The sequence below is a fragment of the Diplotaxodon limnothrissa genome, linkage group LG17 (assembly GCF_057381915.1).
Source record: "Diplotaxodon limnothrissa isolate DT_005_m linkage group LG17, D_limnothrissa_male_GT1.1, whole genome shotgun sequence".
NCBI lineage: Eukaryota > Metazoa > Chordata > Actinopteri > Cichliformes > Cichlidae > Diplotaxodon > Diplotaxodon limnothrissa.
Window position 1 is genome coordinate 29791031 of NC_140612.1, and position 17249 is coordinate 29808279.

General features: G+C 40.6%; 1 protein-coding gene across 1 annotated transcript in view; it reads left to right on the forward strand.

The window, feature by feature from the left end:
• The first annotated feature begins 1289 nt into the window (after positions 1-1289).
• The window catches only part of LOC146615216 (protein O-mannosyl-transferase TMTC2-like), a 68668-nt gene continuing 52708 nt past the window's right edge, over positions 1290-17249 (forward strand). The window contains exon 1 of the mRNA XM_085376824.1: positions 1290-1584. Coding sequence (XP_085232950.1) covers positions 1502-1584 — 83 coding nt within the window. The 5' untranslated portion in view covers positions 1290-1501. The remainder of the gene's footprint in view (positions 1585-17249) is intronic.

Genomic DNA, 17249 nt, shown 5'->3' on the forward strand with positions numbered 1-17249 from the left:
TTTTCATACTCAAACAATACAGCAACCATTTGTTCCCTTTGGATGGAGGCACTGTTTATCTACCTCTCATCCTTGGTTAGAGAAGACCGCTTCAAACACGATAGAACTGTGGAATTAAAAAATCATTCAAAGCAACCTTGTGTGAATTCGCCTCTATCCTCCACCAGTAGGATCGCAGCAGAGCTACTGAATCCCTAAGGGGGCTAAGGGTTGATGGTCACCATTCTCCCTTCTAAAGTCACATGAAGACCACCGCAGCAACCTGAATTTCAACCATTCAAATCCTATTTCAGATACACCATGTGGACACAAAAGATACTCATGGCCATTGTGATTTCAGTCTCTGTGCTCTGCATTTCAAAGTCTCAGTGGTAACAGTTTGGCAACTGACATGTTTGCTTCTTAGTGTCAAAAATTAGAAGGTGAAGTGGTGAGCTATGAGCTAAGGTTAGCGATCAGCTGTGTCAGCACAGTGGTCAATCAAAGCTGCTTTGGCTCTAATTTTAAGCTACAGAAAAATTCAAGAGTAACTTAAAAACTGTATTAAAGAGGCAAATTGGCTATGAAGACCAAACCCAGGCTAAAAACATGTAAATTTCACAGCTTTAGTGTGACATTATAAAATGTGAATCTATAGAAACTGATTAGCTTTAGGATCATCAAGTGGCAACTGGAGGAACTACACTTTGATGTTTGCATCCTATTTTAGCTCCAGAGAGTGGCATTTGTTCGGCAACCAAAGCTTTCTTTTATTTTAATATTGTTTTTTTTTGTGTGTGTTTTTACTCCCCAAAGGTTTGTTTTCCAGCTCACAGTTACATCATTGTAACACCATGTCATATTTTAGACTAATAATATTTACCGTGCCACACTAGAAGAATACAGAGGTCCTGACCTATGGAGGTCTGTTCCTCATTTTTGGTTAAAATTGGATTCCGTGCCATGAAATCAAAAATATAATCTTGTCATGGCAACAATCTGCAACTACCATTTCATGCATGACTCCCTGTTTATAATTGATTTGCAGTGTAGCCCATCAGTAACACGCAAAACCACAAATCCTTACTTCACTCGCCACCTTTTCTCCCTTTTCTCGCCAATGCAGAGCCCATTGCGCATGCTCACCCTCCCTGAAAACCACATGCGTCTCCCCGCTCTGCTCTCTCCAGTGCCAAGGCAGGGAGATGCTCACACTGAAGGCACCGCAGCACAGAAATGCGCACCGTTCCGAGCCGGACCGGGCGACAGCTGCACCTCCACTTCTCCAGGCTTGACGCGTTTCACAGCACAATGGGTTAGAGGGTGATAAGGGAAACTTTGACACACGTTGCATGACACGGGAAAATGCCCTGCGTTGCCTGTAGAGCTCTGCTGCCGAGCGGCTGAATTGAGAGCATAATAACAGAGACTTCAGAGAGAGAGAGACACACAAACAGAGAGACGAGGGGACCTGATTCCAATCATTTCTATCCCGGTTCCTCTCCCACTTTGGTTTTGAGAGATGATCACGGAGCTCGTGTGCACCGCCGTGGCTGTGGGTCTCTATCTGAACACGCTGGACGCAGATTTCTGCTACGATGACAGGTAGGTTTCGCCTACAGAGCGTAGCAGCGCCGCTGCCAACAACATCACAGCCCGCTCCTACACTTGTCATCTCCTCCGGGTACGTCGGCACGGAAGGGAAGCGGAGAGGGACGGGTCGTTGCTCCTGTCCGCATGTTTGCATGTGCTTTTGTCTGTAGCCTGTGATGAATCACCGCTTATTTGTCGGCTTAAGGCAAGACACAAAGACAGAGTGAGGGGGTGGGAGTGCACTAAAACCCAAGCGTTAAATAAATGTTGTAATATTCCTAAAGCATCTACTGTGCTCAACTGTGCGTTCATATAACTTGAGCTGCTCTTGAGTTCATATAGCCTCATGACTAAGTGTACGTCTTAATGTTCTGTGTTTAGCCCCACAAATAATTCTTAAGTATGATGGACATGATTAAAGTCCACAGAGACGCGGGGTTTATTTCCACAGTAAGGAACCTCACAGCTCAAGTTCAACACGTTGTGAACCGATAGCAGCCCTGGTCCCCTCGCCTGCATGCACATGCACTGCTTCTGATGCTCTTTGTGTTGCACTCATGCTTGTTCTAACAATGCCCTACTCTCCGGGGAATAAGGCTAATTTAAACCGGGAGTGATTTTGCAAACAGCTGAATAAACATGCCAGCATTTTAATAGCTATGGAAGAGCGATTAGAAAGAACCTCTGGACAGAGATGGACAGGGATCTACTGTAAAATGTAAAGGTGGACAAAACAGGACTCAAAGTTATGATCACTGTAAAGCAAACATACAGAAGTCTTATGTTTAGGGATATCTGCATCAGCAAGATTTATCTGCTCATTATTTTTTCCATTGACTCCTCTATTGTTTAGCCTATAAAACGCTGACAAATATTCACCTATTTTATACACTATATCCAATTAACAGCCAAGAGCCCAAATGTTCGTTTTTTAATGCTGTAAAACATAATTCTCCTAGTTCTGGAGAAACTGCAATTGGTCTTTATTGTCTTCATACAGTCTGAGAAGTAAAAAAGGAAAAAAGATGTGCGCAAACCAGTAAGATAGATGGTTCCATAAGCATAAGGGGCTCAACAAAATGCAGAAGATCAGATTAGGTGACACTAGGCATGTACAAAAGAGAAAAATGTGGTACATTTCAGGGAGTGGGTGTGCTCGCAATGCATCTGTGCTTGTTAGAATCGCCAATTTGTAATGTAAATGCCTGGGAGTTGCAGCACAGCTGGGCTCCTTTGAAAAAGAACATCTGGACAGATAGTTCCCCACTGACCTTGAAATACTGTATATGGCCATAAAGAGAGCTTGGCTCTGTGAATCCTGATATCAATTCATCTTCCATTATCAAGTGTTGAATCATGGGGCGAAGCTGCTGATATGCAAGGTATGCGGTAGGTTTCTCTGTGGATTAAAAGCATGAACAGACCGAGAGCAGGCTCCCTCCCTTATTCAGCCACAGCTCAGTCAGAAAGGTTGCTGCCTGGCTAGCATCTATGGACAGCCCTTAAAAGTCAAAATATCCCCCCACTTTCACTTATCAGCACCATCGGTGACCCCTCTGTGTGCTGTGTTTGAGTAGGACGGAGTGAAGAAAAAGGAGGTGACGCAGCACAGAAACGTGCGAGTGGTGGTAGGAATAAATTTCGTATTCTATCTTCAGTTACATCGCACCTCGCCAAGTATCCCCCTGTAAAAATGCCCAGAGGTTCTGTGGCCATCGGCTTTGTCTGCACGGCATTGCAAGGTTGTCAAAAAGCCAGTCGGTGAAAGATTATCCGGGGGAACTGCTCTGCCCACTCCAGCCTACGCTTGCTCTTCATCCCGTCAGTGAAAGTTCAGTATCTCCCCCACCCAACATTGTGTATTTATCAAAGTCACCATGGTAATTTACACTCTGGGGGACAAGAACTGGTGTTTTGGTTCAGTGCTTTCAGATGGAGGAGGCTGAATACCAATCAGAGGTCTGACATTCCCTGGTCGTTCATCAAACGGAGTCCTCTCTTGGGGTCAAGAGTCGTGCGCTCCCGGTCTCTTCCCTCAGGGTTTGAACGAGAGTTATGAGCAAAAGGTTAAGGTGGGAGAAGGATTGAAGTGGAGGAGAGTTCAACTAATCGTTCTGGTACGGAGCTCTCTGCAAAGACTGATTTGGTTGTAGTCAAGTTTGTTTGTCCCCTGGTAGGGAGCTTACGTGATCTTATCTTACCTTTAACTCTCTAATCAAATTCTCATTACATGTCACATGCAGCTCCTAGCATCCTACACAAGATGCTGAAGCAGATAAAACCTCTCAATTCAGGCACTCCGAGTTGTGGGGATGTTATGGCGTGTCTCTGCTTTTTCAATCATGTCAAGTGTTTTTCCTGGGCATTGCTCAGGGCCTGGCCAAGAAGTCTCTTGGCCAGTGGTAATCACAATGAAAAGCCTCTGCGTGTGAAATGACTAAGTTTTACGGGAGCTGGGAGGGGAGTTGAGCCAGGCCATATTTGACTCAGGGAAAAAGATCAAGACTTCTTTTACTGTAGGGCTTTCCTTGGGTTTAGCCAAATGTAAGGGCAGACTTTTCATCTATGGTTTCATCCATAAAAAACAAAATGTCCATAGTGGTGATGTTTGTATTTGTCAGATTGATTGCGTGAGAGATTTGGTAATAGATTGGAAAATGTATTCACCATAACCTCTGAACTTTCCTTTGAATACCCATCATCGCAGCTTTGACAAATGTGGCTCCGTGTAATTCTGACATCTCAATAATATTGATTTTATAACCACACCTTTTGACTAATGGATCAAGTGGCTGAATGGATGTCTTCACTTAGATGGCATTATTCAGCGGATGCCAAATGTGAGGCAAGGACAAGAGATAAATGAATGAGGAGAGAAATGAAATGCATGCTAAGTGGCTTTCAGTGTCTCCAAGAAACATCTGTGACCCCAGTAACGTCACAGACCCTCTGTTCAGCTCAGAAGTGCATTACGGTCCCCAAGGGGATTGAAGTGAAAACATCTTCCTTCTTTGTTTTAGCCAAACAGTTTCATCTCCCGGGGCTGCACAAGTTTGGCTACGTATGGATTTTGTTGTATGGCACAACGTGGTCCTGAAAAGTGCACTGTAAAAATCTCCATATTTTCAGCGCTAATTAAATATACCACACATATAGTGAGTCAAAAGAAGTGGCACAGTGAAGACTGAGGATCACAGAGTCTGTTAGCTGCAGCATCTGCTCCTTTTCTAGCTTGGGTTTTGTGGTTAACCAATAAATGCATCAAGATGAGATTGCCTTTTAGGAGCACCCTTTCATCATAGTTCAAACCATATAGCTTTGAATTGAAGTGCTAATGGATTATGTATGTTAATGATGCACACATTGCTTAGCACTGTGGAACACTTACTAAAACAAACAAAACTGCCTTGTGCACTTTCAGAGAAAACAGAATCAAATCCAGAAAATCCTGCTTTTCTTGCTTCCTTCTGTATGTAGTCACGTTGTGGAAGCATGCTCACTTAATAGTAAGGATTTTACATGTCTATGTGCTCAACAGCAGACTGAATCAGGAGTTAACTACACAAAAAGTTTTCAAGTATTTCTTTTGTCTTCTGTACAGCTGCCATATAGCCATTTTTTTTCTGTTGTAATATTTTTCTATCAGCTCAAACATAAACATAATGTAAACAAGATAGGTTACCTGAGTCTAACTGGATCTAACAGTTACATGTTCTACAGGTTATTTTTTGAGGGGAGGGGGGAGGGAGGCATGCCCTAGCCAGTCTGTTACTGAACATAGTAGGGATGTTGCCAGAACTGGTATTTGCAATACCTTTACTCAGACAAAGGGACGAAATACTTCTAATATTAGCAATGTATCTAATAGACCAGCATCTAGATCTGTTTAAAAACTTCAGCATTAAACAATATCCAATGTTCTGTCCTTCTTTTATTACCCTAAAAATTTATGTTACCCTTTTGCTTGAGACATCTGGTATTGCCATTGTAAAAATCAGCCTTGAGGTAATTTAATGTGACTAACTTTATACCTCACAGTAGTGTTAGGCTGGTCAATGAGCAGCCTACTAACATTTCATTATGTTTCACTTCTGTCTAATTTTGTTACTTAAATTTTCAGTATAGGAGTTTGTGTTCAGGGATAATCGTTTTGTTTTGGTGTCAAACTGAGTACTGATGATTGTGTAGTTCTACTTGACTACTAAATTTCTAGGATTTGTAGAAGACATAGACAATATCAAAACTCAGTCAAGCTCTTGCTAAAGCAAAAAAATCAAACAAACAAACAAAAAAATCCTTAAACTATGCAAATACTGATGGTTACATAGTTTTTATATCAGTAACCTTTAAGAGACCACTGAGTCCACAGATCTTAAGCTCAGTGGGAGAAAGTTCCAGGGTCTGGAGGCCACTGTTGCAAAAGCTCTATCTCCTTTAGATCTCGGCCTTGTATGCTGCACAGCCAGCATGCCCCGATCACATGACCTAAGGGAATGTGTGGATGTAAAAGTTCACTGATGTATGCTGGTGCTCTTCCATGCAGACCTCTGAAAGTTTAAAGTTAACCAGAAATGTAACATTAACATCCAAAGTAACAGCAGAGTCAAAAGTCACCCCAAGGTTCCTGATAAAAGATTTGGTAACCGTGCAAAGGGGACAAGAGTTTATATTACCTGAGGCTCAAATCTGTTCAGAGCACAAACAAGGATTTATGTTTCCCCATTGTTAAGCCTTCCAACTTTATATATAATCTTAAGCACCTATGAAAGTCGGTGCATAAACAATGAAGGCCCCAAAACAGAACCTTGTGGCACACCCTGGCTAAGAGAACTGCAAGAGGATCTGTATATAGAAGCAGCCACAGTGAGCTCTATGAAAGCCAGACTAAAAGGAGGATCTAAAGGAGACAGAATGCTTTGTTTTTCCAAAATAGCTCCAAACCGTAGGTAGTGGGAGGCAAAAAAACCCCCAAAACTCTCCTCTTTTATATTTAGTTTTCAGCAGCAGGTATTTCACTTTTTCTGTCTTAACCTTTTGAAACCAGATGTCACACGCTCATGTGATAGTGTACATTAACAGTAGAACATGTATGCAGGTCAGAAGTGCCTTAAACCTGGTTTTTCTCCGAGGGCCACCAGATGGTGATAGTTGTGGTTGCAAAAAGACTTTGAGGCTTCAAAACAGGACTTTAGAAACCAGTGGGTGATGTCATGGTTGCTACATCTACCTTTTACGCTGTATATAGTTGCGACTTCTCACAGTAGAGCCTGCTGTATTGTTCTTTGTGAAGCTAATGGGATTGTAGTTTTACAAAATAAACATCATGCTGTATTCAAAAATGCTTTAAAGCAATGATTAAGACCCTAACCTCATCAGGAAGTTCTACTGGGGACATGGATCAAAGGAGTTAAGGGGCAGTTTTCCGTAGATGCATACAGCTGGACTTTATGTTACAAACAGAAAAGTCACCTCCTCCTCACTTTTAAAAAATAATGCACATTGAAGACATTTCCACACAAATATTTTCAAAAAATGATAACCAGGTCTTACAGAGCCTATTTGGCAAAAAGCATTGAAGAAAAACTTCTTTCGTGTGCTGTTACATTACCCATTACTGAAATACCTCATTAAAATATCCACCACCGCGGATGTGGTGACACATGGTATCATGACTGAAACAGTAAGAAACAATTTAATGTTTTGGAATAACTTATTTTTGAGGCTGAGGAAATGAAAAATTATAATTAGCACATTGCACAAAAAAGTCATTTCTAACCAAATGCCCCCTGTCACCTCTCGATCAAATCTGTTTATCATAACGGCTCATAATTATTATCTCTTATGGGTTGAGGCTCGTTGTGATCAGTTTCAGCCCACCATATTAAATGCTGCCAGGAATCCCGTTGCCTCTAGTGGAATAATTATCTAAAACATCTGCCCTAGTTGCGTTGAGGCTGTTTAAGTTACAGTATGTGCTTGGAGATGCTAAATATTGAGGCAAGAGGAAAGCTAATCAAATGATTGAACAAAGTCTCTTTTTCTGAACTATGTGTGGAGCAAGTAATCCAGCTGAGGTGAAACGGCCTGTGTCTGTCAGGAAGAGTTTTGAGTGTAAAATGCCTGAAGACAGAATTAAAGTGTGGTAAGGATAACTGATGAAAAAGGGTCTTTATGAACAGTAATTTGAGATAGTTTTGAGGCAAGGAACTTTTAACCAGATTTGCGTACTAAAGGATTTGTGCTTTCGAGGAGAAATGGGCAGACCTCATGAAAAGTGTGGTTTCGTGGTGAAAAAAAATCTTTTCTGGTAATGTGTCACCATCATATGCACCCAATAACCATTCACATATGTTTTTGCTCCCTAGCTTTAAGAAGTGTTGCCATTGATGTCTTGTTTCTGCAGACTCCTTACACTTGGGATGGAGACCTCAGACTATCATTAAAACAATAGGAAGGCAGGGGAAGGAGTCTCATCTTGATTACTTGCAGATTTAGTCAACGTAAGCACTTAGTGGACGACCTTTAAGATATTGTGGCTTCAAAACTGTTTTCAGGCCAAAAATGAAGGCTTGGAGAAGTCAGGAAGTTGAATGGGGTGAATTAGATTTCCCCTATAGTGGTTGTCTAGCTCCACGTTTAAGGGAACAAATGGCAATAGATCAGCTGAAGACAGAGAATGAAATATCAAGGCCAATCTCCTTGAAATGGCATGAGCTCAAAGCTTTTACAGGAGTGGTAAATAAAACCACTTGCAGAGATTTTTCTTCATAACAAAGGGGCACTGAGACATTTTCTGTTGATCAGAACCATCTTATGAGAGGTTTTATTGATTTAAAGTTGTCATTGTAGAGTTGTAAGGTGAAGATTAAGTTTCCTTTTAAATCTTCAGTTTCAAGGTTACACTACGCAAATGCACACAACAATGCAAACAGCTCCATTTGCGTGATACTAGTTTATCTTAAATGGGTCACAATTCCTGCCTCCTCATTAAGTGATGTTGTATGAACTGTGTTCCCGGGTCCTCTACGTTGAAAGCGCTAGTCACACAGGCCTAAAGACCATTTAGCAATTGCCTGGCAACCAGAAAAAAATGTATTTTTCAGCTAGATGCGAGTGGATGTGAGAAGTTTCTGGCAGTTGCTGTGAAAGCAGTTGTTAGAGCCCTGGCCAAGAGACTGGTCAGGCACCCTGAATAACGACTGGTAACTAGGGGAAAAATGTGTGTTTCCCAACCAGTTGGGGAGTGGTTGTGGGAGGTTGCTTGCTGTTGCTAGCTCCTTGCAATAGCTTGTAATTTGTATGGTAAACATCTTTGCAAACATTCACCAGTTACTTGCTAGCAAAACTGTAAAAAGCTATATAGTTTCTGGGATTGTGTGACTACAGCCTCAATCTCTCATACTTTTCCTGCAGTGCTGTGCTACTTGTTTGTGATAAGGCCTCAATCCTAAGTGGACTAAGTGGACCTTTTAAGCTTTTCTGACATACTGTTGGATATTCATACCAAACAAAGCTAGGTTTTACAAAGGCAAGGCTTTCTTATTGTGGGATGTGCGACACCAGCCCCAGGGCACAGATTAAATTCAGTTTCACAGTCTACAGCAGTGCACACATTTACGCATGTGGTACAGTAACAATAACTTTAATACCACACAGATGGTTTGGGATCTGACAGTAAACAATGTTTTGTGTTCTGCACATTGTACATGTTGTCTGTTACACACAGATTTGTATGGTGGAACTCCCTTGATAAATGCTACTTTCCACTCGAGTTGGTTCTCAAGACTGCACACAGTCGCCAGCATTTTCTAACTGAAAAGTTTACCCTACTATCATAAACATATCCAGTCCGCTTCAGCCTTCTCTCATTTATTTATTCTGAACTGACATGTTCTTCTGAGAAAAACACTTGCACTGTTATTTTGTTAATACATTACTCCACAAATTTGCTTTTGGTAGAATTCTGGTCATTAATGAAATAAACTTTTGTTTAAAATCATTAATCAATTCACATACAGCATTTAGGTCATGGTTGTTGTTGTTTTTTTAAAGGCAAAAATGTCAAATCCTCAACTAATCTGATTTTTCAATAGTAAGAAACTAATGTATTCTTTCCCCAGTGTAATGATAAACTAAACGTCTTTAGGTTTACTAGTGTTGCTGAGTTTTTGCTAACTGATATTGGCATTTCTTGCATTTCATAGGTCAAAAAAATTAAGCAGATAGTAAACTGGCAGGTAAATCGGTGATAAACATATCTGCTTGTTGCAAACATGTTAAAAAACCGTCAGTACATTTCTCAGTGCCTTTTTCAAAGCTATTAAGGAACACCTAATATTTGTATCATGCTTGCACCCAATACAGAGACACACAAAAGAGATGGATTTGTTATTTTTAGGTTGTCCCTCCTTGTCCCATCAGATCCCAGCGATGCATGAGGCTGGTTGAGGCTGCTGCAGTAACCCTTGGCTGGCCTTTGTGCTCCACAGGCCGCAGTCGCCCCGCCTTTCTGCCAAGACAGGACCGCCAAACCTCAGTCCCACGACCCTCCCTGTGTACACACCATATGCGTATCCCAAAACAGTGGTAGCCACTGACAACTCTGCTTACAAGATTGCCAGCCCTCTGCACAATACACATACCAAAGGCACAGATTTGTCATGTGGCACTTATGCTAGATTTGGTAGGACGGAACTCTCAGGTTTGTAGATAAAGTGGTGAAAACTTTGTCTTAAATTTATAATCTGTCCAAATGCGTGTATCCTCTTAATCTGAGACCCTTCATCACTGTGTTCAGCAGCATGGGGTTGAATTTCTACCACAGGGCACTAAACTTTTCTTTGTAAGCAAGGCACTTTTTCTGTGGCATTGGATTACTTAGGAGTGAGCATCCACATTCCCTCTTTACGCTGTGAGGTGGACTTCAAAACAAGTCGTGGCAGTTGGGGGGTAATACAAAACCAAACCGAAGCCGGGGATCACACGGTCACTCTTTCTACCATTTGTAATCAATAGCCATTGTGTATCATTTTTCAGTGACCGTTGAGTTTTTTCTAGCCCAGAACAGCTGTCAGGACAGTAACTCAAACATGCCTTTTTTCTCTCTTTTTTTTCCCTGCACTTGACAAAGCAGTCGTGTTTCAATACACATTGAAAAGTGAGTCTGAACCAAATCCCAACATTGATCACAATCTTAAAAGGATGTGTTCATGGATGTGGAAGGGTTTGTTTTTTCATGTATGGGGACCACTGACAGCCCTTCCCTTGTGATGAGGAAGCCGTCAGGAGATTGTCGTGTAAATGATTGGGCTGATGGATTATGCTTGTGGTTGGTATGAGCTGGGAGCTTGGTGTGGAGGCTTTTTTTTTTAAACTTTCTTTTTTCTCTATTTATGGTAGAAGGTTGCAATAGGTGGTTGCAGAGGGGTTTTGGGATAGTCTTGGAAACATATGACATGAGTTTCACTGGTGTTTTTGCTAAGGTTGGATCTCTCTCAACCAAATCTTAACCCCAACAAATAGTATAATGAATTAATTTAGAGGTATTTCTATGTGAGTGTCAACTCTTTCTTAATAAACACAAGCAAACAAAATACTCAAGAATTCAATCCTGCTGACCATATTGTGTTTTACAACTAAACAGCTACAGCTTATTGGATATTTGGAGTGCTTTTTATTTTAAGCTGGGTAGAAATTTCGCCAGAATATTATGACGAATAAATGTTCTTTTTATTTATTTTTTATTGCCAAACTGTTTTTCTGTTTGGGACATACCTAGAATATGATGAAGTAAAATGATTATGCCATGCGAGCTGCGATGAAACTCCCATTCATCTCAGCATGGTACACTCAGATTGCACTGTGCCTTAATTATTATTCCAAGTGCCAAGCGCTTCGCAAAACCAGTAGAGATTCATTAGCTTGGCAGCCTTGGCACTAACTTAGCTTCACACATGGTCAGCTAATAAAAATATAGTAATATGAAAAAGGCTTTCTGGGCCCGAACAGGGCTGGCTGCAGATACCCAGTTTGTGTGTGGGGGAAAGTCAGTTTGTGATTCTCAGCTCATAAAAACCTGAGACATGGAGAATGTGAAAGCTAGTGTGAGGGCTAGAGGGATTTGGGGTTCAGGAGAGATCATATGACAGCCCTGCTACCTTTACTCAAAGGTATAGTATGTGGTCCAGAAATGTAGCAGGAGTGAAGTGATTACGCTGAAATTTGGCATTTGTTACCTTTTATGTAATGGTCAGAAGCAAAACCTCTAAGAGGTCATGATGTGAAGTGTTATAAATGTTTATAAGGCATATAGCTTGTTTGTTTCTCACCCAATGCCCTTGATTTACTCTGCAGAGTGAGATAGCCTTTCTTTGTTTCCTGTTTCCTCTTGATAAGTGCGAAAAGTTGAGAATCACACGAGATAATACAGACAGAGGAAGTGTGGACATCTCAATGCTACTGTGTTGTTTAGCCCCTGACTCATTGTGGTGTAACAGAGGGCTATTTCGAGGAGTGATGACACAAGCTGCATAATGAAGGGAAATAATATTATTATTGTAGCTTGTTGGAATTGAAAGCATTTTCTATTGTTCTTAAAGTGTTGGTTTATTCAGAAATGTGAAATAAGCATGGTTTGATCCGAAGCTGTTCTGTTTCTAACTAATTTCCTGTTTTGCCATATAGCTGCATTTTTCGGGTTTGCGGTACACCGTTTCAGTCAAAAAACACCAAGTCACTCAGGTTTGGCTCAGTTGCAAGGTCCTTATTCTGTGTTTAGAAGCATAAAGCATATCATCTCTCAAGTTAACTATCCTCTCTAATTACCAAGCCAAGGATAGGAAACATTTAAGCTAATTTTCCTATTTTGCACTGCCCTTTAAGCACTGTTCAATAGTCTGCTCACCCATTTTTACAGAAAGAAACTGAACTTATTTTTTTTCTTTGGAGTTAATCTTGTGATGGAATCACTGGCTGGCTTTGCAGGTATTGGGAGTTTTGGAAGATAAGGCGAATTGCTCTTTAAATAAACATGGCAGTTTGGACTGCAGCAAATCTGCATGATAATGGCTGCTTTGGAGATAAACCAGCCAGTCTCTCTTTTTCTTCAGAGGTGCAGTTTTAATATTCATGGATCAGTGGCTTTAGGAAAGGCTGTACAGTTATTGTGCTTTTATGACAAGCTATGACAGCTCTGTAATTTCTTTTAAATAGATTTTTGAATATCCTATACAGTTTAGCCTTTTAGTTAGTTTCATTTTTTAAAATCTTGTGGGCTGTATTGAAGGCCATTGAATAATGCATGCTTTTTATTTGGATAAGAACAAGACCAATTTATATGAGCTCTGTGATGTGTCTTCGCTTTCACTTTGATAAGAAGCAGACACCAGAGAACTTGGAATGTGTCGATACTATAATTGGTTTGCCCTTGATTAAAAGAAATTCAGTATTAAAGGCAATCAATCATGCCCTTTCATGTGAGTGTGAGCAAAGAAACATCCAAAGGTGCTGGCCTGTGGTAGATTTGTATCTGTGCTGTGTACACACAGCAAGCAGTCCGATTAGCAGTCACTGTGGAGCGTGATGGGCTAGCTCATCCGTCACACTGCGCATATTTCATCAAAAGATACACACAGACATACCCTCCCACCCCAAGGCTCCCTGTAACTGTGATACCACTTCAAGTTAGACCGTTATTGAGCTGACTGACAGCGCCAATTTAATCTATACTCTGTGGTCTTGCTGTTTTTTCCCCTACTATGACCAGCAGCATCTACTGATAAATAGTGTTGTTAGCAGAAGAAACATACTTGACATACTTGTTGGACAAACCAAAGACATCTGTCTAGGTAGCATCTTGCCATATATCCCTTCAGATTAGGGTGCATGCTATCATTTGTTTTTGAAGCAGATTGTTTCCTATTGAGAGTTGAAGAGTTGATACCGCTCTTGTGTTGCTACAAGGATTACAAACACTGCCATTGTGAAACTGGTTACGCCACGCAGTGGCAAACCAGTTGGATGCAGAAAAATGTGTAATCTATGGGCACATACAAAAAAAAGTACTATCACATGAACAAGGCAAACAAACAAACGAACAGAAAAAAACAAAACAAAAAACAAAACCCACCAAAAAACCCCCAAAACAAACAAAAATAGAATAAAATAAATACATAAATAAAAGGGGGGGCTGCATTGTGCGCAGTTCTTTTTGGCTTGCTACAGATAGTAGGTGGCTCTAAAGAAAGAAAGAGAAAAAAACCCCAAACACAGATAAAAGCAGTATTACATCATACTTCAGTAAATGACAACTTCTCCACATATTCAACAAAGGATGACCAGGTTTTGTAGTATTTACTTTGAGACCCTCTCAAACTGTATCTCAAATGCTCTATCTGCAAACACCTCATCACCTCTCTCACCCACTGAACAAACACTGGTGGACCTGAATCCTTCCATTTAAGAAGAATTAGCCTGCGTGCCAGGAGAATGAGAAAGCCACTGCATTCATTTGATAAGAAGTTATCCCGTGTTGGTTTGGGAGTACACCAAAGACTGCTGTCATCGGATTAGGATCAATTGTTTTCCCACACACATAACCAAAACCGGTTCAAATCAGAGCAGGTCCAGAACATATGGCTCATAGTGGCGGGTGATTGCTTGCACCTTGGACATCTATCATCGGAGGGTGAATTCTTCAAGTTTATGCGGTCACCACAAACAGACAGGCACATGGACATCTGCATGCACCCTTGTGCTCACCGTCTGACAAAATGAATGTCACTCGGACCAACTCTTTACATTTGCAGTATATATGCAAGTGTAATCCTAACTTTACTATATACTCAATAATTGCAACATTATGGAGTATATAGCCGAGATTACAATAACTGCAAAACCATCTCGACAGGTCTTGCAATTATTGCAATCTCAGAGGAAGGTGGTCTCTAGTTTACACTTTGCCTTTTTTGTACAAATAAAAAGGAATTAGTTAGCAGTTGTCGAGCTTATCCAGATTTTTTGTGCTAATCTTTGTGCTTTTTTTAATATATGAATCTCACATATATGACAGAAAATTTAAAAAGTATATAATAGTTTCCCTGAATAGAAACGATCCAATATATTATCATTAGCATGGCTTACAGGCAGAATCTGTTTTCAGGAAGAGCCAAGCTAGCTGGCCCTGTTTCTAGTTGTTTTGCTAAGCTAAGCTAAGCTAAGCAAATTAAAGTGTTTCCTTCATATATGTGGAAACATTAGAGAAAAGTTCAGTTTCTTTTTGCCCCCTTGTGTAATATGTATGTATTGAATAACAAAGGGAACAACTTGGCCACAGTCACTTGTAACCCAGTCTTCCATACACTTGTCATGATGTTATAATATGACATCATGTCTGCTTTTCCCTCCAGTCTATCTCAGAGGGGAATATGGTCTTTTTATAGTGTTACACAATGCGTTTTATGGTCTTTATAATAGAGTTTCCTGCAGCATTCAAACATAGCTATATATTTTAGAACACCTGCTGATAGTTTGACAAACTTGGATTATAATAAACCTCCTGCAGGGAAGGGAATTTAGCATGTTTTTGTGTAATCCACCAAATCTTATCAGTTTCATAATCCATGCACTTGCCAGTAGTCCACAGATAGTTTCATTAAAGGCTTCAAAAGAAGTCTTTAATGAAACTATCTTTGAATGACTTTTGACGACTTTTGCTTTGTCCAAACTTGAGGGTCAAATGGATGCTGTTTCCACTCTTGGGATGACTCCATTGGTTCCAGTGTTAAAGTTAAGTTCAGGAAAATAGTTTCATTGTACCAGCCGTGTTTAACAGATCACAGATCAGAATTTGAAAAGATCTTAGATAATTAGCACCGATCCTTGAAAAGAAGACAGATTTAGTTTGGGTTGGCCCCTGTGGTACCCCTCTTTAGCTGCCGTTTCTCTCTGGCTAATGCTGGAATGTGACAACTGGTCACGGCAGAAGAAAGAGGGGCCTATTCTGAATTGGATACAGTGCTGTATGGTCTGTTAGTGCAGCTTACTTGGCCATTACAAATTCTGCATGTGAATCTGACCACTGAAAGCTGTCAAAACACAGAGAAACTTGACTGGTCCAGAATGTGACACTGAACACTGTTTTCTGTAAGACTCGTAGCCATTCTTTACGTATAATGCAAATCCTCCACATTCTCAAAATAGCTGCATTTTTAAATTTGTGATCGGATTACAAAACGATTCTGGGGGAGCGTTATAGTGAATTTTTTTTCCTAATCAGAGACAGAAAGCGTTTGAGCAGAAACAGAATGCTGCTTTGTTTCTGCAGCTGCTCCCTTGGCAGCGCTGCAGCACTGCAATCCTCTACTGGCTCTGTGATTTGTCATCAGCAATTAAACTTGTCTTCATTATAATCTCGATTGCAGATCAAAACCGATCCACTTTCTCAAAGAAACTGCAAAGTCTGAACAGAAGTCGTGTCTCAGTGGCAAAGATCTGTAGTATGATTATAGAATCCTCATAATTTTTTGATTAACCTTCAGGAATTAAAAAAAATTTAAAATACAATTTTTTTTTAAATGTCTGTGTGCTACTTTTAAGGAGAACAAGAGAGGGAACCTTATCCTTGGTGAAGGACAATAGACTCTGTTGGACATTGCAAGTGAACAAACTAGGCCAGCAAGACCGGAGAGGGAATCGGTGATGCTTTGTGTCCACACCTGGTGCTCTGCGTGTAAATTTGAACATGTGCATTTAAGTTACACAGCTGGACTTGGGTGAAAAGTGAGACGAGAACACTGGCAATCATTTCGGAGACACGACTCTTCGTGACCTGTCAACACCCATCTATTCCCCATAGAGAACAATCAATGCCAGGCACTGGCCTGGTCTTGGACCCACTATTACAATTCAAATATGGAAGGAGTGTTTCATAGTGATTAGTTTAGATGGCGGGGGGTGCACCTTTTTATAGGTCACTGTGCCAACACCTGGAGCTATTTGGAAGTAGGCCAGTGGAATTGATTGTAGAAGCAAAAGGTGAAGTGAATTAAAGAGGAAAAGGAAAGAGAATTTTAACTGCTGTTTAATATTATAGTCACAATACATACAATTTTAGAGTATTTGGATACAAAATTACAATGTAATAATTTTTTCTTTAATGGAGACTTCAGTTGCACAATTTAGTGGTAGACAGGCTGTACTGCTGCAACACTGTTTCTAAGTTGGACCCAGCTGCAGACAAATGGACATAAGAGAAAGAGAAAGACAAAATTAAGAAGATTAAAAAACTTCAATTAGTGATGCTTGATAAAACAGAAGAGTCCCAAAAATGGACAAAACACAAAAGCAAAAAAAAAAAAAAAACTACCCCAAAATGCACGGAATGATGAGGAAGACTCATGAACATGTGGGAGATGATGAAGGGAGGGAGTAAAGACTAAACAGAAAAAACTGGTGCAGTAAAGCCCAGGTAACCTCAAACAGGAAAGAATAGATATACTACTTGTGGTTATCAAAAGAACAAACAAATACTTGGATACTAATATCCATTTTTCAACAGTATTAAAAGCGGCAGTGCCATCTTCACCCCCTCCAGCTAATGCACAGCTTCACACAGAACTGCTGTAGACACACAGCCCCTCCCTTCACTAGCAGCTGAACACTTGCACAGCAGCACAACA